Raw genomic sequence first — 23,036 nt, 5'->3', positions numbered from 1 at the left:
ACATCTTTAAGTATTGGGAAGCTGTCAAGCTCAGGGTGGCTAATATCAGTTCACCACAATTCATAGTTTTGCTTGAAAATTCTAATCTTATTATTGGCAACATTATTTTCCTTGAAGTGATAGGCTCCCTTGTTCATTTTTGAGAAAACATCTGCCAAATACTTGGCTGAGATTGACTATATTTAGTCAGTTGTTCTTTCAGGTAAAAATGGTGATCCACTTACAACTCAAGCAATTGCTCAAGTACTTTTCTTTAATAATACCATTGTACTGGCCGGGCGCAGTGGCTCAAGCCTGTAATCCCAGCACCTTGGGAGGCTGAGACGGGTGGATCACAAGGTCAGGAGATCAAGACCATCCTGGCTAACCCGGTGAAATCCCATCTCTACTAAAAAATACAAAAACACTAGCCGGGCGAGGTGGCGGGCGCCTGTAATCCCAGCTACTCGGGAGGCTGAGGCAGGAGAATGGCGTGAACCCGGGAGGCGGAGCTTGCAGTGAACTGAGATCCGACCACTGCACTCCAGCCTGGGTGACAGAGCGAGACTCCGTCTCAAAAAAAAAAATACCGTTGTACTTTAGCACACAAAAGTGCTTTATATGTAGTTCCCATTTTATCACACAGCATGTTAAAAATATGTAAACTGAGGGGTTGGGATTTAATAAAAAATGTTACTCCTTCATCAGAAACATTGTTTTTTTTTTTGAGGCAGAGTCTCACTGTTGCCCAAGCTAGAGTGTGGTGGCATGATATTGGCTTACTGCAACCTCCACCAGCCAGGTTCAAGTGATTCTCCTGCTTCACCCTCTCAAGTAGCTGGGATTACAGGTGCGCGCCACCATGCCTGGCTAATTTTTGTGCTTTTATTAGAGATGGGGTTTCCCCCTATTGGCCAGACTGGTCTCAAACTCCTGACCTCAAGTGGTCTGCCTGCCTCAGCCTCCCAGAGTGCTGGGATTATAAGTGTGAGCCACTGTGACTGGCCCATCAGAAACCTTCTTAAGTGAAACTGGCTTTTTTTCACTTAATGTCATTGTGCAGTCAGTGTGAAGTTCAAAGACTTGAATTGCAATTGCATGAGGTTACAAAATCGTGGAAGTAAAAGGATTCATTCATGGTACAAGATAAACCAATAGAGTTTGACAACTGTATGAAAAGCTCAGTGATGTATATAGATTGATATTGGAATTTGGTAACAATTTGTTCGATATTGCAAATACAATTTGGCGCCACCACCATTTTTATTCACCATTACATTTATGGTGCCAGTGCAGATGTCAACACAGCAAAAAAGGGAAATAATATTTTAGTATTATTATGAAAATAGTTTTGATCTCACAGATCTCCTAAAAGGGTCTTGGGACCCTTAGGACAAAGAACTGCTGTCTACAGAAATACATGTATACAAAGATACTCACTAGAGCAATATTTTGGGGTTTTTTTTGTTTTGTTTTGTTTTGTTTTGTTTTTTTTTGAGACAGTATCTGACTCTGTCTCCCAGGCTATAGTACAGTGGTGGGATCTTGGCTCACTGCAACCTCCACCTTCTGGGCTCAAGCGATCTTCCCACCTTAACCTCTCAAGTTGCTGAGACTCTAGGCACACATCACCACACCTGCCTAATTTTTTTATTTTTTGTAGAGAAGGGGTTTTTGCCATGTCGCCCAGGCTAGTCTCAAACTCCTGAGCTCAAGCAATCCACCTGCCTCCCAACGTGCTGGGATTATAGGCATGAGCCACAACGGCCAACCTGAAGCAGTGTTTTTAATAGCAAGTTATGAGAAACAATATAATTGTCTAGCTGATAACCTTTCTTCACTGGATGTTGAGGAGATTTAGCAAGCCTCCCACCCCTCAGGGCATCCATTCATGTGAATTATCTTCTTTCTTGTCTATGTAGAGTGGCACTAGTTTATATCATCTGGGGGAAGTTTTAAAAATAGGCATTCAAATAATTTTTTGTTATGTGGTTCAGATGAGGAACCTCAGTTGAAATAAACTGTTAAGGAATGGTAAATTGGAGTACATTTTTCTGCAGCAGTTAAAGAGAATAAGACAAATCTGTCATGAAATGAAAAAATACTCATGACAGTAAGTGAAAAGTTGAGGACAGAATATATAGTATGATCCTATTTTGTCTTAAAAACAAATCCCAAAGCAGAATTATAGCTGGTAATTACATGTGTAAATTTACAGACGGAGGCCCAGAAGTTTCTCATTAAAACTCTTAACTGGCTGCATCTGCTAAGGCAAGTAGGGGATGGGTGAAGATTTCTACTTTTTATTCTGTGTACCTTTGCAGTTGAAATTTTTTTTGCAGTGAAACAACGGAACATTTTTGTATGTATTTAACAAATTGGGATGAGTACTATGTAAGCATATAATAAAGAAAACTCACTTGGGGGAAGTCACGGGAATCTGTGTCTGGATGAGCTCTCATCTTTCAGGGCTTTTCTGCCATAGGAATCTACGGCGGATCCGGAAATGTCAGCGTGGTCGAGAGCAGCAGGAAAAGGAAGGGAAGGAAGGAAACAGTAAGAAGACCATGGAGAATGTGGATAGTCTGGATAAGCTGGAGTGTAGATTCAAGCTGAATTCCTACAAGATGGTGTATGTGATCAAATCAGAGGACTATATGTATCGGAGGACTGCCCTGCTCCGGGCTCATCAGGTGAGAACCAGTAACTGTAATTTCTGTACACATCTGCCACCCTAGCTAGGAGCAGGGGAGGCCCAGAGTCTTCTGATTGTTTCTCTTTGTTTATGCAAACCTGTTCTTGGAGCTGAGACTTAGCTGAGGAAGTAGGTATGTTGGTTTGCTAAGGATGCTGTGACAGAGTACCACAGAGTGTGGCTTAAACGACAAAAGTTCTGGAGACTAGAAGTCCAAAGTCAGGTGTCAGCAGTGTTGGTTCCTTTTGAGGACTGTGAGGGACAATCTGTTCTAGGCCTCTCTTAGCTTCTGGTTCTTTGCTGGCAATCTTTGGCATTCCTGGGCTTGTAGATCCCTGCCTTTATCTTCATATGGTGTTTCTGCCTGTGTGTATGTCTGCCTCCAGATAAGGTCACATTTGGAAGTACAGTGGGCCAGGACTTCAATATTTGATTTTTTGTTTGTTTGAGACAGTCTTGCCTGACACAGCCTCCCAAAGTGCTAGCTTTACAGGCGTGAGCCACCACACCCAGCCAACATAAGAATTTTAGGGAGAACACACTTCAGCCCGTAAGAGCACATAAATACCTGGTGGCACCTTTTTAGTGAATTTACTCCCAGTATTTACATCTCAAGTAGTATCTGATCGTTTGCTTGTATGAATTCTACCTGTTTTTACATTCTGTCTCAATTGTGAAACCTTCCTGCTGCAGCTGTGTACAGGGTGTTATGCCAGGCCCTGGGACTACAGCCATGAAGTTGATCAGATGAAGTAATGTGATGATATGCACTACCAGGGAAACAAATCAGGTGCAGTGATCAAGGGTAACTAGCATACAGGCCTTGCTTTCACTGGAGGAGGCTTCTCAAAGGAGGTGATGCTTGAGGCCTGAATAATGACAAGGAATTAGCCTGGTGAAGAGTAGAGGATGGGTGTTTTCTAGACAAAAGAGCAAGTACAAGGCTGGGAGGAAAGAACATGGCATATTCAAGAAACTACAGACACCGTTGTGGCTCAAGGTTGCATGAAGTTAGAAGGGTAGGCAGAGGCCACATTACTTTGTCTAATAGGCCATGGTTTGGAGTTTGTTTGAGATGCATTGGGACATTTGACAAAGATAGCTTGGAGTGCTATGAGGAGAGTGGAGATGGGTATGTATAAAGTTGGAAGAGCAGAGACCACTCAAGGGTGCCCTTGTCCAAATGAGATTTGGGGACCACCCAAACTACTAGGGTGGCAGTGGAATTGCAAGAATTACATTGTAGATTTTATGTGTTTATTTATTTTTGAGACAGAGTTTCACTCTTGTCGCCCAAGCTGGAGTGCAGTGACCCAATCTCGGCTCACTGCAACCTCTGCCTCCCGAGTTCAAGCGATTCTCCTGTCTCAGCCTACTGAGCAGCTGTGATTACAGGCAAGCGCCACCACGCCTGGCTGATTTTTTGTATTTTTAGTAGAGATGGGGTTTCACCATGTTGGCCAGGCTGGTCTCAAACCCCTGACCTCAAGTGCCCCACCCACCTCAGCCTCCCAAAGTACTGGGACTACAGGCGGGAGCTACCACGCCTGGATGTAGATATAATTTAGATATTTAATTGACAAGAGATGGTATTGGATCAAATGTGGGGGTAAGCAAAAGGAGGACATCAAGGATGGTGCCTAATTCGTTTTGGGGTTTTTTGGTTTGTTTTGTTTTGCTTAAGTGGATATTTTAGGGGCTCACCTGTTAATAGAAAAGGGTTATGAGGTTTAGGAGACAGACGAAGTGCGTTTTAAGTTTGAAAGGACTACAAAACTTTCAAGTGGGAGATGTTGAGCACACAGTTTAATGTATGATTATCCCTCGAATGACACGGGGTTTGGGGCACTGGCCCCTGCACAGTCAAATCTTTTTTTTTTTTTTTTTTTTTTTTTTTTGAGATGGAGTCTCGCTCTGTCGCCCAGGCTGGAGTGCAGTGGCGCGATCTCAGCTCACTGCAAGCTCCGCCTCCCGGGTTCACGCCATTCTCCTGCCTCAGCCTCCCGAGTAGCTGGGACTACAGGCGCCGCCACCACGCCCGGCTAGTTTTTTTTGTATTTTTAGTAGAGACGGGGTTTCACTGTGTTAGCCAGGATGGTCTCGATCTCCTGACCTCGTGATCCGCCCGCCTCGGCCTCCCAAAGTGCTGGGATTACAGGCGTGAGCCACCGCGCCCGGCAACAGTCAAATCTATGTATAATTTTTGACTCCCCCGGAATGGAACTACTGATAGTCTACTGTTGACTGGAAGGCTTACTGATAAACAGTTGATGGACATATTTTGTATGTTGTATGTATTATATATACTGCATTCTGGCCGGGCGCGGTGGCTCAAGCCTGTAATCCCAGCACTTTGGGAGGCCGAGACGGGTGGATCACGAGGTCAGGAGATCGAGACCATCCTGGCTAACACGGTGAAACCCCATCTCTACTAAAAAATACAAAAAACTAGCCGGGCGCGGTGGCGGGCGCCTGTAGTCCCAACTACTCGGGAGGCTGAGGTAGGAGAATGGCGTGAACCCGGGAGGCGGAGCTTGCAGTGAGCTGAGATCCGGCCACTGCACTCCAGCCTGGGCAGCAGAGCGAGACTCCGTCTCAAAAAAAAAAAAAAAAAAATATATATATATATATATATACACACACATATATATACTGCATTCTTTTTTTCTTGTTTTCTTTTTTTTTTTTTAATGGAAATAGACACGGGGTCTCCTTACATTGCCCAGGGCTGGTCTTCAGGGGTTCAAACAACCCATCTGTTTCAGCCTCCTAAAGTGCTGGGATTACAGGTATGAGCCACTGTGCCCAGCCTATACTGTATATTCTTACAATAAAGGAAGTTAGAGAAAAGAAAATGTTAAGTCATATGCAAGAGAAAATATATTTACTCTTCATTAAGTGGATGTGGCTCATCATAAAGGGTCCTCATTCTCATCTTGTTGAGTAGGCTGAAGAGGGAGGAGGAAGGGGAGGGGTTGGTTTTGCTGTCTTGGGGTTGGCAGAGGTGGAAGAAAACTTGCCTATCAGTGGCCCTGTGCCATTCAAAGCCGTGTTATTCAAGAGTCTGCTGTACTTCTCTCATGGCGTGGAGGGAAGCGCAGTGGCATGATCTCAGCTCACTGCATCCTCTGTCTCCCGGGTTCAAGAGATTCTCTTGCCTCAGCCTTTCGAGTAGCTGGGATTACAGGTGTGCACCACCATGCCTGACTAATTTTTTTTGCTATGTGTTGTGTGTCTGCCTGTCTCTGATTCACATTATTTGGGACACTGGGCAACAGCAGTTTTGTTTTTGTATCTCTTCTAGTATCCTTGCATGTGGTCACCAATAAATTTTTACTGGGTGTGTTGGTGGGAACAGAACCCCCTGCAGAAGATCTGGCAAGCCTGGACTCTGCTTGCCAGGGTGGGGTAACACAATGGAGGGAGAGTGGGTTTTAAGCCCTTTGCTTTGCACTATCTGGCTTAGAAGTGGATCTCCATGCTGATAGAAGTGATCAATGGCTCACTGGGTCCTACCCAGGATACATTAGAGCAGATTGGTAAAACCAAGGAAATGTGGGGTTTTGGGTTTTTTGTATGTTTGTTTTTGGAGACGGGGTTTGGCTCTGCCATCCAGGCTAGGGTGCGGTGGTACGATCTCAGCTCGCTGCAACCTCCACCTCCCAGCTCAAGCGGTCCTCCCACTTCAGCCTACCGAGTAGCTGGGACTACAGGATCGTGTCACCATGCCCGATTAAGTTTTGTATTTTTGTAGAGATGGGGTTTTGTCATGTTGCCCAGGCTGGTCTCAAACTCCTGAGCTCAAGCGAACTGCCTGCCTCGGCCTCCCAGAGTACTAGGATTACAGGCGTGAGTCACTGCGCCTCGTCGGAAATGTGTCTTTTTAACACATTCCCTAGGTTATACTAATGCATGCTAAAATTGAGAACACTGAGCTTTTTCAGCCCAGAGCCTGTGTTCACATTTCTTTGGAGGCGTTATGGATTTTCATGCCCTCACATGTTCTATGTTCTTACTACTTTAACTTCTCTGTAAACAGAGAAGCTTTTTTTTTTTTTTTTTTTTTTTAAAGAAAAACAAAAACAGTATCTAAGACTTGAGCCCAATCTCTCCTTTGCTCCTTTAGAAGAAGATTAGGCTTTGTATTTGAAGGGCTCTTTTTTGGTTCTGCTTCATTTAATAAAAAATATTTTTTTTCTGTTTTGCAGTCCCATGAGCGTGTAAGCAAGCGTCTACATCAGAGATTCCAGGCCTGGGTAGATAAATGGACCAAGGAGCATGTGCCCCGTGAAATGGCAGCAGAGACCAGCAAGTGGCTCATGGGTGAGGGGCTGGAGGGCCTGGTGCCCTGTACCACCACCTGTGATACAGAGACCCTGCATTTTGTGAGCATTAACAAGTATCGTGTCAAATACGGCACAGTATTCAAAGCCCCTTAACTGCAAAGCCAGAGCAGATAACTTGGGGTGTGTGTGGGGGTGTGTGTGTAGGCCTATGCATTCACACACTGAAGAAACAAGGAAGATGCCTTTCAAGCCTCACTGGGCCTCTCTGGGACATGGCCACCTGACCTGTGTGTGGCTGGTGCAGCCTGGCACCAAGTGGGCTACCTGTTAGGAACATGAATACCTTACAAAGCTGAAGCTGGAACTTTTCCAAAGGGTTTTGGGTATAGCCTGCCCTGGAGGGGAAGGAAGTCCTTGCAAGCAAAGACGTGCAGTTTGCTTGCACACACCAGCAGAGCTAAGACTGGAGTCTCCTGTGGCCTAACTTTCAGTGAGGGAACCGGATGCTGTTCACACTTTTGACTGGATGGAGATGCATTTACAAAACAGACTGGGGAAGGACTTAATACTCAGATGGATTGGAACTATCATGGTCACTGCTCCTCTCCCCTCCCCACAAAAGGAAAAAAAAAAAAAAAAACTGGATTTGATTTTTTTTTTTCTGGTCACTTGAGCACATCTAAGATCACCCGTTAGGTTTTATCTGGGACCTGCAGTTTGGCTTTGGGATTGATCATCTTGTGGATTTTATTCCTGACGAATCCCTTGCTGCCTACCCTTTCCTTTGGTTCTCAACCTCAACGAGTTCAAATCAGTCGTCCTTTTTAGCTCCCGTGGAACTGTTTTGTATCTGCCTCTTTACTAGTCTACCCTAGTGCCATCCACCAGCTTTACTCTCTGACACACACATGCACACACACACGATTTTAACTTGTTTTTTTGTACATAATGTACATACTGTCAATTTTTTATTAAAAGAAATATGCTTTGATGTGCTAGCATAATTGCTCTAGCTTCTTGTGTACCATAGTACTATGTGGCTTCAGATTTAGTACCTATGAACAGATGTACAAGACATTTATTACACTTTTTACCAAAGGGAGTTACCATTGTAGTACTTTTGTGTAAAACTTGTCTTCCCCTTTGCCCCCAACTTTTTTTTTTTTTTTTTTGTAAATAAATAAAGCTTGGTTCTTACTTAAGGAATAAACTCTCAACCCACGTCCCTTGTCCTCACCAGAAAATACTGTGAAGCAGGGATTTTGGTTTCAGTTCCTTATCCAGGGTAGAAACAGGATTTTGCTTTAAATACTTGTTACTTGTTCGAAATCAAAATATTCCAAAATCTTAGAATACTTCAGTCTTTTAGTACATGTTTTTTCCCCTTGTTCAACTATGTGAAAATATTTTATATTTGGGTAAGTTGTCAAGCTATGTAGTTTGTATTTCTATATATTTTTTCTTATTCACATTGGTGATGGATGGGGGTGAGCAACTTAAATACCAAACCAGTATTTGAAAAAAAGTGTGTATAAGGCATGTGGTATACCTTATAAATGGGGTTGGGAGGGAGAGAATTTGAAATGGGATACCTATTTTTTTAATTACATAAATTTAAACTAGCATTTAAACATGAATGATTAGAATTTTTCTATGTGGTTAACCTGGACTTTCTGAACAAAGACCAACTGAGCCCCTCCCAGTACTCTGGTGGATTTTTCTTCAGCAACCATTACGCAAGTCTTAGTCGTAAGCAGCAATGTTTTGTGTGTTTTATGTTTGCTTTTTAGTTAAAAATCACCACCATCACCACCAAAAAGAAAAATTTTTTGGCTCTTGGATTTTCAAAATACATGGTAGACCTGATTTTAGGCTTTTATTATTGTTTAAAGACAAAGTCTCACTTTATGACCCACACTGGAGTGCAGTGGCACGATCATAGCTCACTGCAGGCTTGACCTCCCAGGCTCAAGCAGTCCTCCCACCTCAGCCTCCTGAGTAGCTGCATGCCACCACACCCAGCTAATTTTTTAACTTTTTGTAGAGACAGGGTCTTGCTATGCTGCCTAGGCTGGTCTCAAACTCCCCTCCTCAAGCTGTCCTCCCACCTCGGCCTCCCAAAGTGCTGAGATTACAGGTGTGAGCCACCAGAGCCGGCCTGATTTTAGGCTGCTTTTGTACTGGGGGGAGGAGACTGTGAGCCAAAGTGTAGGGTGCCAAAAAGAGCTTTGTGGGATAAGATTTTAGGGCAAAACTGGGGCAATGTCTGACTTGGGAGTGGTCATATGTACTGATTTTGGGGAAAGATCCTGAGGTTTTCTCAGAAATGATTCACCTATTCCCCTGTGTTCCCTCAAGAAAGGTCATATTGACCTGGAACCATAGGGGAAATTGGTGGGGTGTGATCAGGGTCAGCCCTGGCTGTTGCTGCCCCTGCACAGTGTTACATCCAGAGCACCTGCCTGCAGGTCAGGATAGGATTTCAAGGCCAGTTCAGGAGAAAGTCCCAACCCACCAGTGCAACCAACAGAAGACAGTTTTACCTATAGCCTGGGTTTTCACAAGTAGCATTTTTATTCCTCCTGCTGTCTGACATCTGAGCTCCAAGCTCTAAACCCAACCTGTATTATATGCAGCAGCAGGTTATCTTTATTTTAAATCACATTTGGTATTCTGTACTTAGTCACCTTTCCGTGTGATTTGCATTTGAAATGTTGTAAACTTGGTCCGTATTGCCATTAAAATATCAGGGCTAATCTTGTGTATTTTTTTTTTTTTTTTTTGTTCCTAATGATTTTATAGACACTCTCTTGGCAACCCCAGGAGAAAAAAACAAAAGCTGTCAGTGGAGTACTAGGGGTGAGAATGAAACTGGAGTTCTGTTTCTGGTATTATGACTTCCCTGGACTCTACAGTCCTGTATGGTGAAATACATTTTTCCATTGGAATCGTCAATGCCATGACTGTTCTGCCACCTCAAACTCCAGAGTTTCTGGTGATGTGCAAGAGTTAGCAATATATATTCAGTAAAGCCTGTAATCGAGGAAGTCGTGGTAACTTGGGCATAAAGCTCTACTTTCCTGCTCACTAACACCCTGACCTCCGTCCGGTATGAAAACACCTATTCCGGGTAGTCTGGCTCTCCACGTTAAGCAAACACCACTTTCTGTGTTCAGCGACAGCTAGAGCCAGAGGTCTCCCTGCCGGTTGCTGCTTCTGAGGCTGGGTCTGCAGCAGCTGAGGCTCGTGCCCTTCTTGCCGAATGGCCTAAGTCTCTGTCCCGAGACTTTCAGAGTTCTCATCGTCAAATTTCCCATTTTATTTTGAGATTTGCCCTGCGGTCCACTATCTCGGACAACATAGGGGAGCCTCAAAAACACAGTTTCTAGCTTCCAACTCGGCTCAAGGTTCAGACAGCAGCTGGGCTTCCGAGTGCCGCCGGTGTGCCAAGAAAAGCTGCCCGGGACCGGGAGGCGCCCTCTGGACGCCGGAACCTTTTGTTTCCTGCCGTGGAGCGGGACCGTAGCGCCAGGAGCCTTCCGGAAAGATGAGCGAGAGCTCGGCGATGGCGGCTGCGCCGGCCCTGAAGCACTGGCGCACCACGCTGGAACGGGTGGAGAAGTTCGTGTCGCCACTCTACTTTACCGACTGTAACCTCCGCGGCAGGTGTGGCCCTGGTCTCGGTAGCCGGCCGACCGCATCCGTGCGCTTCAGGCTTTCCTTCCGGGGAGAAACCCAAGCTGCAGCTACCCGGGCCGCGGGATGAAGTGCTCGCCGCGGGCAGGGCAGAGGCCGGGGAGGAGGGGGTAGGGAATGGACTGCCGCAGCGCGGCCAGGCAGCCCTCTTGGTGGAGGATCCAGGGAAAGTGCGGCCCCACTGGCCAGCTGGCACCCAGGCGGAAACCGGGCGGCCTCCAGCATGTGCCCACTGGCCCGTCCTACGCAGGCTTTTTGGGGCCAGCTGCCCTGTGGCTGCGCTCTCCAGCTTCCTGACGCCAGATAGGCTTCCCTACCAGGAGGCAGTCCAGCGGGACTTCCGCCCAGCACAGGTCGGCTGCAGCTTCGGACCCACGTAGGTAACGCCCAGCGGGTGGGCGGGGCTACGGGTCTAAGGGAAGTCCCAACCCAGCTCCCGGCCACACCTTCGTTGTCCGCCGTCTGCCCTCAACTACGTGGGATCGAGCAGCACCCTCTGCTGGGAACAGCTCCCTGGTCCCTCAGTCTTCAGGGGATGGTTTTCATCCCCACGTAGCCGCCTCTGGACATCCCTTAGGAAGGGCACCCTAGGGATCACGAACCTTTGACGCCTCTGCCTCTTTCCCTCATCTTGCTTCTCACCTTGTGGCTCCTTTCTTGTGGCTCAAAGCTGAGTACCTTGTGACACTGCAGATTCTTGGAGAGTTTCAAGCCCCGGCCGACACTTTATCCAAGGAAGGATATCAGGATAGGGCTTCTACCTCTGGGCCTATCACAACAGCTCTCTTGCAGATGGTGGACCTGCTGGTTCCGGGTGGAACTGACCATCCCAGAGGCATGGGTAGGCCAGGAAGTTCACCTTTGCTGGGAAAGTGATGGAGAAGGTCTGGTGTGGCGTGATGGGGAACCTGTCCAGGTGAGGAACCCTGCCCTAGGGCCAGGTATGGCCACATTTCAGCCCTGAAATGACTGCAGCCCTTCTCCTGTGGACTCTAGAGAAGCCACAGCTGAGTTGCTCTGCCTACAGGGTGGTATCAGGATTTCAGGACTAAGGAAGTTGTCACTTGGGCATCTCTGCAATTGGTCCTTAGTTTTTATTCCATGTAATACAAACTTATAGGAAAACATTTCAAACAGTTCTAGATAAAGTAATGGACCTCTCCCTATCACCCATCCCATTCCCCAGCTATAACCACTGTTAAGTGTCTTGTTCATGCTCCACCCTTATCAGGTTTAGTCCTTATACTCCTATCTAGTAGGTCTTTATACCCATTTACAGATTAAGAAACTGAGATGTGTAGAGGTTAGTTCACTCACTCAGGTTCACACAGCTTCCATTTCAAGTTGGATTGACTCTCAATCTGGGGTTAAGACTGTTCTTCCTGGCTACAAGAAGGCAGAGACCTTCCCTCCCTCCCTTCACTGACTCAGCAAATATCCCCTGGTGTCCATTCTGGGCCATACCCTTAAGCACTAGGGTGTGGCAGAGAATGAGGCAAACCTGCCCTTAACTTCATGGAGTTTCTTTTCAGGTATTTATTTGGGGGTGCAGAGCCACCAGAATCCACACTCAGGCCGCCTAACCCCTTTCCAGGGCCCTTCCCATAAGACCATGGTTTTGCCACTGGTAAACAGGGGCTATTTGGTGCTCATGGTGCTGGCTGCCATGGGAATTGGGGCATCTACTGCCAAGGGTCCCTGATTTGCCAATCTTGGCCCTGCTTGGGAGAGAGGACCCAGAGCTGGGGACCAGATGGAGGGACCTGTCTCCCCATGGCTTACACTTTATCTGAACTGTCCAAAGGCCTCAAGCCTTGTCTCTCTCACTCCCCTCCCTACTAGGGTTTAACCAAAGAGGGTGAGAAGACCAGCTATGTCCTGACTGACAGGCTGGGGGAAAGAGACCCCCGAAGGTGAGTCCCTGTGCCCTGGTTGACCAGTGCTGTCAGGGAGGGAGTACCAGTGAGCAAGGAGGAGCTGAGGCCCAGAGTGATCTCAGAAGCACCCCTCTGCTCCAGCACAATCATCCTCACATCTCATTGTTTGCTTTTAAAAGCATGATTTTTTCCTAACCATAAAAATAATGGGCTGGGTGCAGTGACCCACACTACCTGGGAGGCTGAGGTGGGAGGATCACCTGAGCCCAGGAGGCCGAGGCTGCAGTGAGCCATGATCACACCACTGCACTACAGCCTGGGCAACAGAGCGAGACTTTGTCTCAAAAATAATAATGTTTGCCTTGTGGTAAATACAGGAAAGCACAAAGAAAGAAATAACTACTGTTATTCCACTCCCTAGAATAGAGATGAACATTATTAACATCTCAGCATTCATGTTCTTTTTTTTTTTTTTTTTTTTTTTTTTGAGACAAAGTCTCCCTCTGTCGCCAAGGCTGGAGTACAGTGGCGCGATCTCAGCTCACTGCAACTTCTACCTCCCAGGTTCAAGTGATTCTCGTGCCTCAGCTTCCTGAGTAGCAGGGATTACAGGTGTGTGCCACCACGCCCAGCTATTTTTTTGTATTTTTAGTAGAGAAAGGATTTCACCATGTTGGCCAGGCTGGTCTCAAACTCTTGACCTCAGGTAATCCACCCTTCTCAGCTTCCCAAAGTGCTGAAATTACAGGTGCAAGCTACCGCGCCCAGCCCAGTATTCATGTTCTTGGTGTATCTTTCCAGCATAGTTTTTTTTTTTTTTTTTTTTTTTTTTGGTTTTGTTTTGTTTTGTTTTTTTGAGACGGAGTTTCGCTTTTGTTACCCAGGCTGGAGTGCAATGGCGCAATCTCGGCTCACTGCGACCGCCGCCTCCCAGGTTCAAGCAATTCTTCTGCTTCAGCCTCCCTAGCAGCTGAGATTACAGGTGCCCACCACCATGCCCAGCTAATTTTTTGTATTTTTAGTAGAGATGGGGTTTCACTCTGTTGGCCAGGCTGGTCTCAAACTCCTGACCTCAGGCTATCCACCCACTTCAGCCTCCCAAAGTGCTGGGATTACAGGCATGAGCCACTGTGCCCGACTCATCCTGGTGTAGTTTTTACTAGTTGAGATTGTATCCTGACTTCTTACATTCCATGTTATAACATGGACATTTTACGACACCATTAAAAACACTTCTTAGACGTTATTATTGTATTTTATATTGATTGAACACTGTTTCAGATGCTTCCAGACACTGGGAGTATGGTGGTGAATAAAATAGTCCTTGCCAACAAAGGGAGACAGGTCTACTCATATAATTACAAAGCTGAAGGCTCTGGAAGAAAATCCTGGGTAGTCCACTGAGGAATTTGCTCTAGACTTAGTGGGGAAGTGGAGTCAGCAAGGTCTCCCTAAGGAAGTCGTGTTTGTTCTCTGAAGCCTGAGTATGGCATCACCACAGCCCAGCCTGTTCTCCAATGAATGGCCCGCCCATGTTAGCCATGTTGGTTTTAGATCTTGGGTCTGAAAGTTCAAGCCTGGGAGATCCGAACATGCTTTTAATATGCAAAGAGGGTTCCAAGACCAAGGCAGTGCTTTGCAAAGACAACTTTGGAAATATAAGACTAAACAGCAGTGTAATTTACATGATTCCAAACTGCTACTTATTCTCTCTGACAGCAGGACATAGGATCCATCTGGTGTTTGTACCCCAACCCTCCCACATGCGCTCTTGACACACTGTGGGATACTCTGGGTAGTGGATCCTGAAAGCAGACAGGTTGGCCTCAGCTGGATGCCTCCTGGGTGCCCCCTCCTCAAGTCCCCAGAGTGCTGTGCCAGTCCCTTAGCCTGAGGCTGTCTCCCCATGTTTGTAGCCTCACCCTCTATGTGGAAGTAGCCTGCAATGGGCTCCTGGGGGCCGGGAAGGGAAGCATCATTGCAGCCCCTGATCCTGAGAAGATGTTCCAGCTGAGCCGGGCTGAGCTGGCTGTGTTCCACCGAGATGTCCACATGCTCCTGGTGGATCTGGAGCTGCTGCTGGGCATAGCCAAGGTATTTGACACCCCCTGTACCCCCTGCTACCCTCTAGAGCCCTGCTCCAAGAAGGTTGTTCTTTGGGTCAGATAAATGGGACTCTGGGAATCCAGAGTAGGAAGAGGGTTTCCACCTGCTTGAGGGTTGAGAGAATTTTTCTATGTGAAGGGGAGGAGGGAGATGGTGCTGAGCAGGGGGACCAGCAGGGAAAAAGGGTTGGAGGTCAGGGGAGCTCTGCTGAGAGCCCTGAGGAGATCAGTGGGGCCTAGGTCTGGAAGCCATGCTTGAAAAGGGGATTAAGTGGCAGAACCCTGCTGCAGGGCCTTGGGAAGGACAACCAGCGCAGCTTTCAGGCCCTGTACACAGCCAACCAGATGGTGAACGTGTGTGACCCTGCCCAGCCCGAGACCTTCCCAGTGGCCCAGGCCCTGGCCTCCAGGTTCTTTGGCCAACGTGGAGGTGAAAGCCAACACACCATTCATGCCACAGGGCACTGCCACATTGATACAGGTAGGACAGCAGCTGGTTGGGCTGGCTGGGGAGGCAGGAGTGCCCTTGAAGACCTGGATGTGTCCTAGAAGCACTGTGTGATGCTCAGCAAGTTCCTGCCCCTCTTGGACCTGAGTTTTCCCCATCTGTAAAATGGGACCAGGGGGCTGGACTGTGGGCTCTGCTTGCTTTAGATTCACTTATTCTTTTTTTTTTTTTTTTTTTTTTTTTTTTTGAGATGGAGTCTTAGTCTTGTCACCTAGGGTGAAGTGCAATGGTGTGATCTCGGCTCCCTGCAACCTCTGCCTCCTGGGTTCAAGTGATTCTTCTGCCTCAGCCTCCTGAGTAGCTGGGATTACAGGCACCCACCACAACGCCTGGCTAATTTTTGTATTTTTAGTAGAGACGAGGTTTCACCACATTGGTCAGACTGGTCTCGAACTTCTGACCTCGGGTGATCCGCCTGCCTTGGCCTCCCAAAGTGCTGGGATTATAGACATGAGCCACTGTGCCCAGCCTCATTTATTCTTTCAACAAAATATGATGCCTTGTGGGGCCCATGCTAGATATTGAGGGTAGGATTATAGAGAAGGATTCAGCAGGCAGAGTTGGTGTCACAATGGTGGGGAGTCTGGGGCACTGGAGAGCACAGAAGAGGTACTTACTCCACCTGGGCTGGGGGATTCCAGAGAGGCTTCCTCAAGTTTGCAGTGTCTGAGTTTTATGGGAAATCCACGTTTTTAACAAGCTCCTGAAGGTATTGATTCTGATGCAGCTGGAGTTTTGGGATCACAGAACAAGGGCTTTCTCTGCTGTGCCAAGATGTAGGGTAAGGTGTGAGAGGTTCTAAACTGGTAAGGAAGGAACTGCGGCCTGGGGGTCAGGAGAGGCTGTAGCACCTCTGGCAGGACAGCCGACTCCATCCTGGGAGCCATGCCCCTGTTCCCAGGTATCCGTCAAGTGTGTGCAGCAGCAGGGTAGTCCCTGCTGCCTCTCGGAGGATCCTCTAGGGGATGTCTAATTCCCCAAGAGGACTGAAGCTATTCCGGGACCTGGAGCCTCCATTTCCTGACCTGTATAATTGGCCTTATAGCACTGCCGCCTCCTTTCCCCAGCCCCCCCCCCCACCTTGCTGGAGTGAAGTGAAGTGACCGCTCAGGAGAGACACCACAGGGCTTTCCGGTGAAGGGCCTGGGATGGGAGGGAGGCTAGGTGACCCTCTGGAACCCCAGCGCGGGCCTGGTCAGCCTTGCCGCTCCCTCCATCCTCCACCCCACTCCCTGTTTAGCCTGGCTTTGGCCCTTCAAAGAGACCATGAGGAAATGTGCCCGGAGCTGGGTGACCGCCCTGCAGCTCATGGAGCGAAACCCTGAGTTCATCTTTGCCTGCTCCCAGGTCAGAGGGACAGCTGTGAGGGGGAAGGCAAGCACGTGGCCCTCCCTGGAGCTCCACAGGCCCTGAAGGTTTCCTGGGCCTGGGGGCAGGGCTGCTCCTCACCCTTAGCCACCCACTGAGTCCCATATGCTCTGTCCTGGGTGGGGCCCTCATCACTCTGGGCCCAGCTCCCCTCAACCTGCCCACAGGCGCAGCAGCTGGAGTGGGTGAAGAACCGCTACCCTGGCCTGCACTCCCGCCTCCAGGAGTTTGCGCGCCGTGGGCAGTTTGTGCCTGTGGGGGGCACCTGGGTGGAGATGGTAAGTGCACTGAGCACCCCTCAGCCTTGAACCGTATGACAACGGCCTTCCCTCAGGTAGCCCCAGCCCTCCTGGCTTTGCTGGTGACTTTCCGCAGGCCACTCATCCCCTGTGTGGCAGGGCTGGCTCATTAGTGCCTGGGATCTCAGGGCCTGGGACTTGAAGGGGGAGGAGAGCCTCCAGCACTGTGACAAGTTGCATGGCCTAGTCCTAGGCACCCCTTCAGGCAGATGGACAGTCAGGCCTGAAGGACAGGGGCCCTTACTGAGTTCCGGCTGTAACTCCCATGTTGGAGCAGCCCTGGCTTCTCCTGCAGGGAGTGGGTTGGCCTGAGTGCCTGCCTGCTCCCCATCCAGCACTGACCTGGGCTGCCTCCCACTTCCTTCACTGCCAGGATGGGAACCTGCCCAGTGGAGAGGCCATGGTGAGGCAGTTTTTGCAGGGCCAGAACTTCTTTCTGCAGGAGTTTGGGAAGATGTGCTCCGAGGTAGGCTGAGAGCTGCTGCACCAGGCTGTGGGCAAGTGGGGCTGGCGCTCGACTTGGAGTGCTGAGGGGCTGAGGCTGGGGTGAGTCCACCTGGAGCTCTGGTTCCTGCACTCCAGGATCCTCTTTCCCAGCAGTTCTGGCTGCCGGACACCTTTGGCTACTCAGCACAGCTCCCCCAGATCATGCACGGCTGTGGCATCAGGCGCTTTCTCACCCAGAAATTGAGCTGGAATTTGGTGAACTCCTTCCCAGTAAGCAGGGACCCAGGGGGGTCAGGGTCAGAGTGGGTCAAAGTCCCACCTGGCCCATTTGCCTCTTCCCCCTTATTGAGGGGTCCTAGACAGACCACCAAACCCTCACTCTGCTTCTGCCAGGGTCACATAGCAGGCAGGGGCAGGACCAAGTCTGGAAGGCCTGGCGCTGCCTCAGCCCTGACTCTGGCCTCTCTGCCCTGCCTCTGTTTCTCTGCTGGTAGCACCATACTTTTTTCTGGGAGGGGCTGGATGGCTCCCGCATACTGGTCCACTTCCCACCTGGCGACTCCTATGGGATGCAGGGCAGCGTGGAGGAGGTGAGGGGTCACCTAGGGTGGTGGGGTAGGGGCAGGCTGGAGAGGGCTGGCTTGTCCCAGGCTGATCCATGCTGGCCTGCCCTCACCTGTCTAGGTGCTGAAGACTGTGGCCAACAACCGGGACAAGGGGCGGGCCAACCACAGTGCCTTCCTCTTTGGCTTTGGGGATGGGGGTGGTGGTCCCACCCAGACCATGCTGGACCGCCTGAAGCGCCTGAGCAATACGGATGGGCTGCCCAGGTCAGGCCGGGCCTTGGCTCTCCTTTAGCCCCAACCTGGGCCCTTGCCATGAGCCCTGCCTTCCCTCAGACATTGGACCCAACCCCTCATCTGGACCTTGTCCTGTCCCAATCCTAGACCACGGGTTCCTCCAAACTTCTACCCTGGGGATGGGTGGGGGAAAAGCTGAAGGTGGTAAGGGCTCCAGCCCACCAGAGAGAGAGGCTCTCCTAGGGCGTCCGGGGCTGGCAATGTGTGGACGGGGAGCTTTCTGGAGTGGCTCCTTTCTGTAGGGGCTGGATCCTTTGCTCTGGTGTGGAAGAAGGGTGAGCCATGTGGTCTCCAAGGCTGGGAGACCCAGACTTGTGGTCTCCTCAGGGTGCAGCTATCTTCTCCAAGGCAGCTCTTCTCGGCACTGGAGAGTGACTCGGGGCAGCTGTGCACATGGGTTGGGGAGCTCTTCTTGGAGCTGCACAATGGCACATACACCACCCATGCCCAGGTCAGGGGCAGGTTGCAGGGCCGTGCAGGGAGGGTGTGCCCTTGATCTGCAGAGGGTCAGAGAAGGCAGCAGGGGAGAGAGCCCAGGCCAGATCTAGGGGAAGAGAAGTTTGGAGGAGAGAAGTTCAAGACCTGGGTTGGTCAAGAAAGCTTGAAGGAGGCAGTGTCCCTGAAGAAAGGGGTTTGGGCTGCGGGGAGAAGAGGGAAGGCATTTAAGGCAGGTCACTTCCAGAGGCCTTCTCCACGAGGCCCTTGGGGGTTCCTCAGGGATTCTGAGCAAGGGAGGGCTTTGGAAGGTGTCCTGGGACACCTAAGCAGGCTCCAGACTAATCTTCCCATCCCGGGCTCAGATCAAGAAGGGGAACCGGGAATGTGAGCGAATCCTGCACGATGTGGAACTGCTCAGTAGCCTGGCCCTGGCCCGCAGTGCCCAGTTCCTATACCCAGCAGCCCAGCTGCAGCACCTCTGGAGGTCAGCCTGGTTCTGTCCCTGCCACCCACCTGACTGCTCACTGCAGATACCTCTGTGGCTGCCCCTCCCAGTCTTCCCATCCCTGCCCTTGACCCCTGCAGGCTCCTGCTTCTGAACCAGTTCCATGATGTGGTGACTGGAAGCTGCATCCAGATAGTTGCAGAGGAAGCCATGTGCCACTACGAAGGTTAGGCTCACAATAGTCCTTCCCGCTCTCTCCAATGCCAGGGCTGAGCCCAGACTGTCTCCTGTGGGATACCCATGGGCTCATTCCAGACCTGTTGCCCACCTATGACCAGCCAGTCTCTCCTCAGACATCCGTTCCCATGGCAATACACTGCTCAGCACCGCAGCCGCAGCCCTGTGTGCTGGGGAGCCAGGTCCCGAGGGCCTCCTCATCGTCAACACGCTGCCCTGGAAGCGGACCGAAGTGATGGCCCTGCCCAAGCCGGGTGGGGCCCACAGCCTAGGTACAAGCTGAGGGGAAGGGTTGCTATTGCAGCAGGAAGGATGGAGGCCAGACAGATCAGGCCTGGGATACCCCTAGGGATCTGGGTGCCCCTGACTGGAGAGTAGTAGCTCATCTTCCACCACCCCACCCCCACCTATGCAAGCTTCCTGAAAGGTCAGGAAGGCTGCACTGATGCCCAGGCCTCACCCCCAGCCCTGGTGACGGTGCCCAGCATGGGCTATGCTCCTGTTCCTCCCCCCACCTCACTGCAGCCCCTGCTGCCCCAGCAGCCTGTGTTCGTACTGCAAGAGGTGAGTCCTGCACGTTCTAGGGGGCAGGAGCTGTGCTGGGATGCTTTCTGACAATTGAGCTCCCCTGCCTGAAGCAAGTAGTGAGGCGGGGCTGGGGTTGGGGTGGGAGGACTTTTGGTGTGGGAAGCCCCTACAGACTCAGCCTCAAGGCCTCCTCCCACAAAGACTGACGGCTCCGTGACTCTGGACAATGGCATCATCCGAGTGAAGCTGGACCCGACTGGCCGCCTGACATCCTTGGTCCTGGTGGCCTCTGGCAGGTGCCAACTCCTTACTGCCCTTTCCCAGTGCCTGGCAAGTAGACCCCAGCCCGTTTCCTCTGTCCCCTGGCCGCAACACTGCCCACAGCAGCCCACCAGTGGCTGTGGGCTGGAACCCACACATGGAGCAGGGCAGGCTGGGCAGTAGTCGCCTGTCCCCTGGGTCTACTCACTCCACCCTACCCCACCAAGAGCAGCTGGAGGGAGCAAGGTCAGATGGTTGTACAGCATCAATCCCATGTCCTTCCAGGGAGGCCATTGCTGAGGGTGCCGTGGGGAACCAGTTTGTGCTGTTTGATGATGTCCCCTTGTACTGGGATGCATGGGACGTCATGGACTACCACCTGGAGACACGGTATGGGCTGGGCAGCATGTGGGGATGGTGGAGGTGGCAGGAACACAGGCTGCTCTGGCTCAGTATGTCCACCCCTGTCCCATAGGAAGCCTGTGCTGGGCCAGGCAGGGACCCTGGCAGTGGGCACCGAGGGTGGCCTGCGGGGCAGCGCCTGGTTCTTGCTGCAGATTAGCCCCAACAGTCGACTTAGCCAGGAGGTCGTGCTGGATGTTGGCTGCCCCTATGTCCGCTTCCACACCGAGGTAGTGGTGGGGTGGGGACGGGGTGGCTGTTTTCCCCAAGTGTGCTTGGTAAGGAGGGGCCAGCCCCAGGCCTGGGTGTGTCTCTTCCTTCTCTGACTTCCACCCTCCATCCTGCTCCCAGGTACACTGGCATGAGGCCCACAAGTTCCTGAAGGTGGAGTTCCCTGCTCGCGTGCGGAGTTCCCAGGCTACCTATGAGATCCAGTTTGGGCACCTGCAGCGACCTACCCACTACAATACTTCTTGGGACTGGGCTCGATTTGAGGTCTGACATGGCAGGGTGCGAGTGGCCTTGGATTCCTCCCTGGCTGGGGAGACTGCTTGTGTGGTACGGGCTGGGGAGGAAGAGGATAATCAACATTTGCTGCTTCCTAAGGTGCGTGCTAGGCATTGCACTAAATGCTTTACATTGGCCGGGCACAGTGGCTCATGCCTGTAATCCCAGCACTTTGGGAGGCCGAGGCAGGTGGATTGCCTGAGTTCAGGAGTTCAAGACCAGCCTGGCCAACATGGTGAAACCCCGTCTCTACTAAAAATACAAAAATTGGCTGGGCGCAGTGGCTCAGGCCTGTAATCTCAGCACTTTGGAAGGCCGAGGCGGGCGGATCACGAGGTCAAGAGATCGAGACCATCCTGGACAACATGGTGAAGGCCTGTCTCTACTAAAAATAAAAAAAAAATTAGCTGGGTGTGGTGGCGCACGCCTGTAGTCCCAGCTACTTGGGAGGCTGAGGCAGGAGAATCGCTTGAACCCTTTAGGTGGAGGTTGCAGTGAGCTGAGATTATGCCACTGCACTGCAGCCTGGCGACAGAGTGAGACTCCATCTCAAAAAAAAAAAATTAACCGGGTGTGGTGGTACATGCCCTGTTATCCCAGCTACTTGGGAGGCTGAGGCAGGAGAATCACTTGAACCCGGGAGGCGGAGGTTGCAGTGAGCCCAGATCATGCCACTGCACTCCAGCCTGGTTGACAGACTGAGATCCTGTGTGAAAAAAACAAAAAAAGTTTTGCATTTAATTTGATACTCATGATCATTCGGTGGGGTAAGTACTATTTTTTATTCCCATTTCACAGATAGGAAACTGAGGCTTAGGCAGATTGGGTGGCATGCCCAGAGCCCCGTGCAGTGGGAGCTGGAGTTCAGTTGTGTGGTTCTAGAGCTTGTGCTCAGCCTAGTGACAGGAGTTCTGGAGTCTACAAGCACAGAGAGGGGCACAGGGCCACCAAGTGGGTCTTGGATCTGCTCTCCAGGTGTGGGCCCACCGCTGGATGGATCTGTCAGAACACGGCTTTGGACTGGCCCTGCTCAACGACTGCAAGTATGGCGCATCAGTGCAAGGCAGCATCCTCAGCCTCTCGCTGTAAGTGGGGTACCCACCAGGCCTGGGAGCTGGCATGGGGACATGGGTCTTCCCGGCCACAACTCCACCAGCTTCAGCCTGGCCCCTACTCGCTCTCCTTACCCCAGCTTGCGGGCGCCTAAAGCCCCGGACGCTACTGCTGACATGGGGCGCCACGAGTTCACCTACGCGCTGATGCCCCACAAGGGTGAGTGCTGGGGACGGTGGGGCCTTCCTGCATCCCTAGACACCTCTCTGCCCTTCTGTGAGCCCAAACCCCAGCAGCCTGGCTCCCTGTTCCTTCTAGGGACATGGGAGGGTAGCCCCCACTCTCCACCAGCATTGTTTCCTGGTCATTCCCCAGGCTCTTTCCAGGATGCTGGCGTTATCCAAGCTGCCTACAGCCTAAACTTCCCCCTATTGGCTCTGCCAGCCCCCAGCCCACCACCCGCCACCTCCTGGAGTGCCTTTTCCCTGTCTTCACCCGCGGTCGTATTGGAGACTGTCAAGCAGGCAAGGGGTGGGATGTGCTGGGGGCGGGGTCCTGGACTGGGCCCGCCCTCGGCCCCGCCCACCAGCCCTGTCCCTCTGCAGGCGGAGAGCAGCCCCCAGCGCCGCTCGCTGGTCCTGAGGCTGTATGAAGCCCACGGCAGCCACGTGGACTGCTGGCTGCACTTGTCGCTGCCGGTTCAGGAGGCCATCCTGTGAGTGGCGGTGCGGGATGGGAGTGGGGGTAGAGTCTCGCCCTCGCAGAGCCCTCACGGCCCCTCCTGTTCTCCAGCTGTGACCTCTTGGAGCGACCAGACCCTGCTGGCCACTTGCCCCTTCGGGACAGCCGCCTGAAGCTCACCTTTTCTCCCTTCCAAGTGCTGTCCCTGTTGCTCGTGCTTCAGCCTCCACCACACTGAGTCCCTGGGGCTGGGGTTTTGTTTGTGGAAGGTTCTGGGGACTCCTAATTTCTGTTTCCCCAGCCTAAAGCAGGGATCAGTCTCTTCTTGTGGAATAAAATCCTTGGATCAGGAACCCTGCTGGTA

General features: G+C 51.0%; 2 protein-coding genes across 6 annotated transcripts in view; both read left to right on the top strand.

Moving 5' to 3' along the window:
* Positions 1–9,716, top strand: part of SIN3A (SIN3 transcription regulator family member A) — an 89,958-nt gene extending 80,242 nt beyond the window's left edge. For all 4 annotated transcript variants that reach the window (XM_050799835.1, XM_050799837.1, XM_050799834.1 and 1 more), the window contains exons 20-21: positions 2,465–2,672; positions 6,883–9,716. In XM_050799835.1, coding sequence (XP_050655792.1) covers positions 2,465–2,672; positions 6,883–7,113 — 439 coding nt within the window. In that variant the 3' untranslated portion in view covers positions 7,114–9,716. The remainder of the gene's footprint in view (positions 1–2,464; positions 2,673–6,882) is intronic.
* A 270-nt stretch (positions 9,717–9,986) lies between these two features.
* Positions 9,987–23,025, top strand: MAN2C1 (mannosidase alpha class 2C member 1). Of its 2 annotated transcripts, none has more exons than XM_050799839.1 (26): positions 9,987–10,626; positions 10,907–11,032; positions 11,449–11,572; positions 12,499–12,569; positions 14,450–14,627; positions 14,930–15,119; positions 16,387–16,493; positions 16,682–16,792; positions 17,187–17,279; positions 17,414–17,530; positions 17,755–17,850; positions 17,945–18,090; positions 18,448–18,571; positions 18,921–19,042; positions 19,144–19,229; positions 19,357–19,512; positions 19,707–19,804; positions 19,970–20,064; positions 20,315–20,419; positions 20,505–20,661; positions 20,783–20,926; positions 21,914–22,023; positions 22,131–22,210; positions 22,367–22,515; positions 22,597–22,706; positions 22,784–23,025. In XM_050799839.1, exons 1-26 carry the CDS (start codon positions 10,508–10,510, stop codon positions 22,908–22,910), a joined length of 3,141 nt encoding a protein of 1,046 aa, XP_050655796.1. In that variant the 5' UTR covers positions 9,987–10,507; the 3' UTR covers positions 22,911–23,025. The 2 variants fall into 2 exon arrangements, with proteins under 2 accessions (XP_050655796.1, XP_050655795.1); XM_050799838.1 differs by having other exon boundaries at positions 17,411–17,530.
* The last annotated feature ends 11 nt before the right edge of the window (positions 23,026–23,036 follow it).

The sequence above is a fragment of the Macaca thibetana genome, chromosome 7 (genome assembly GCF_024542745.1).
Source record: "Macaca thibetana thibetana isolate TM-01 chromosome 7, ASM2454274v1, whole genome shotgun sequence".
NCBI classification, from domain to species: Eukaryota; Metazoa; Chordata; class Mammalia; order Primates; family Cercopithecidae; genus Macaca; species Macaca thibetana.
The sequence above is the reverse complement of the archived record's forward strand: the minus strand, read 5'-3'. Positions and strand labels throughout refer to the sequence as shown.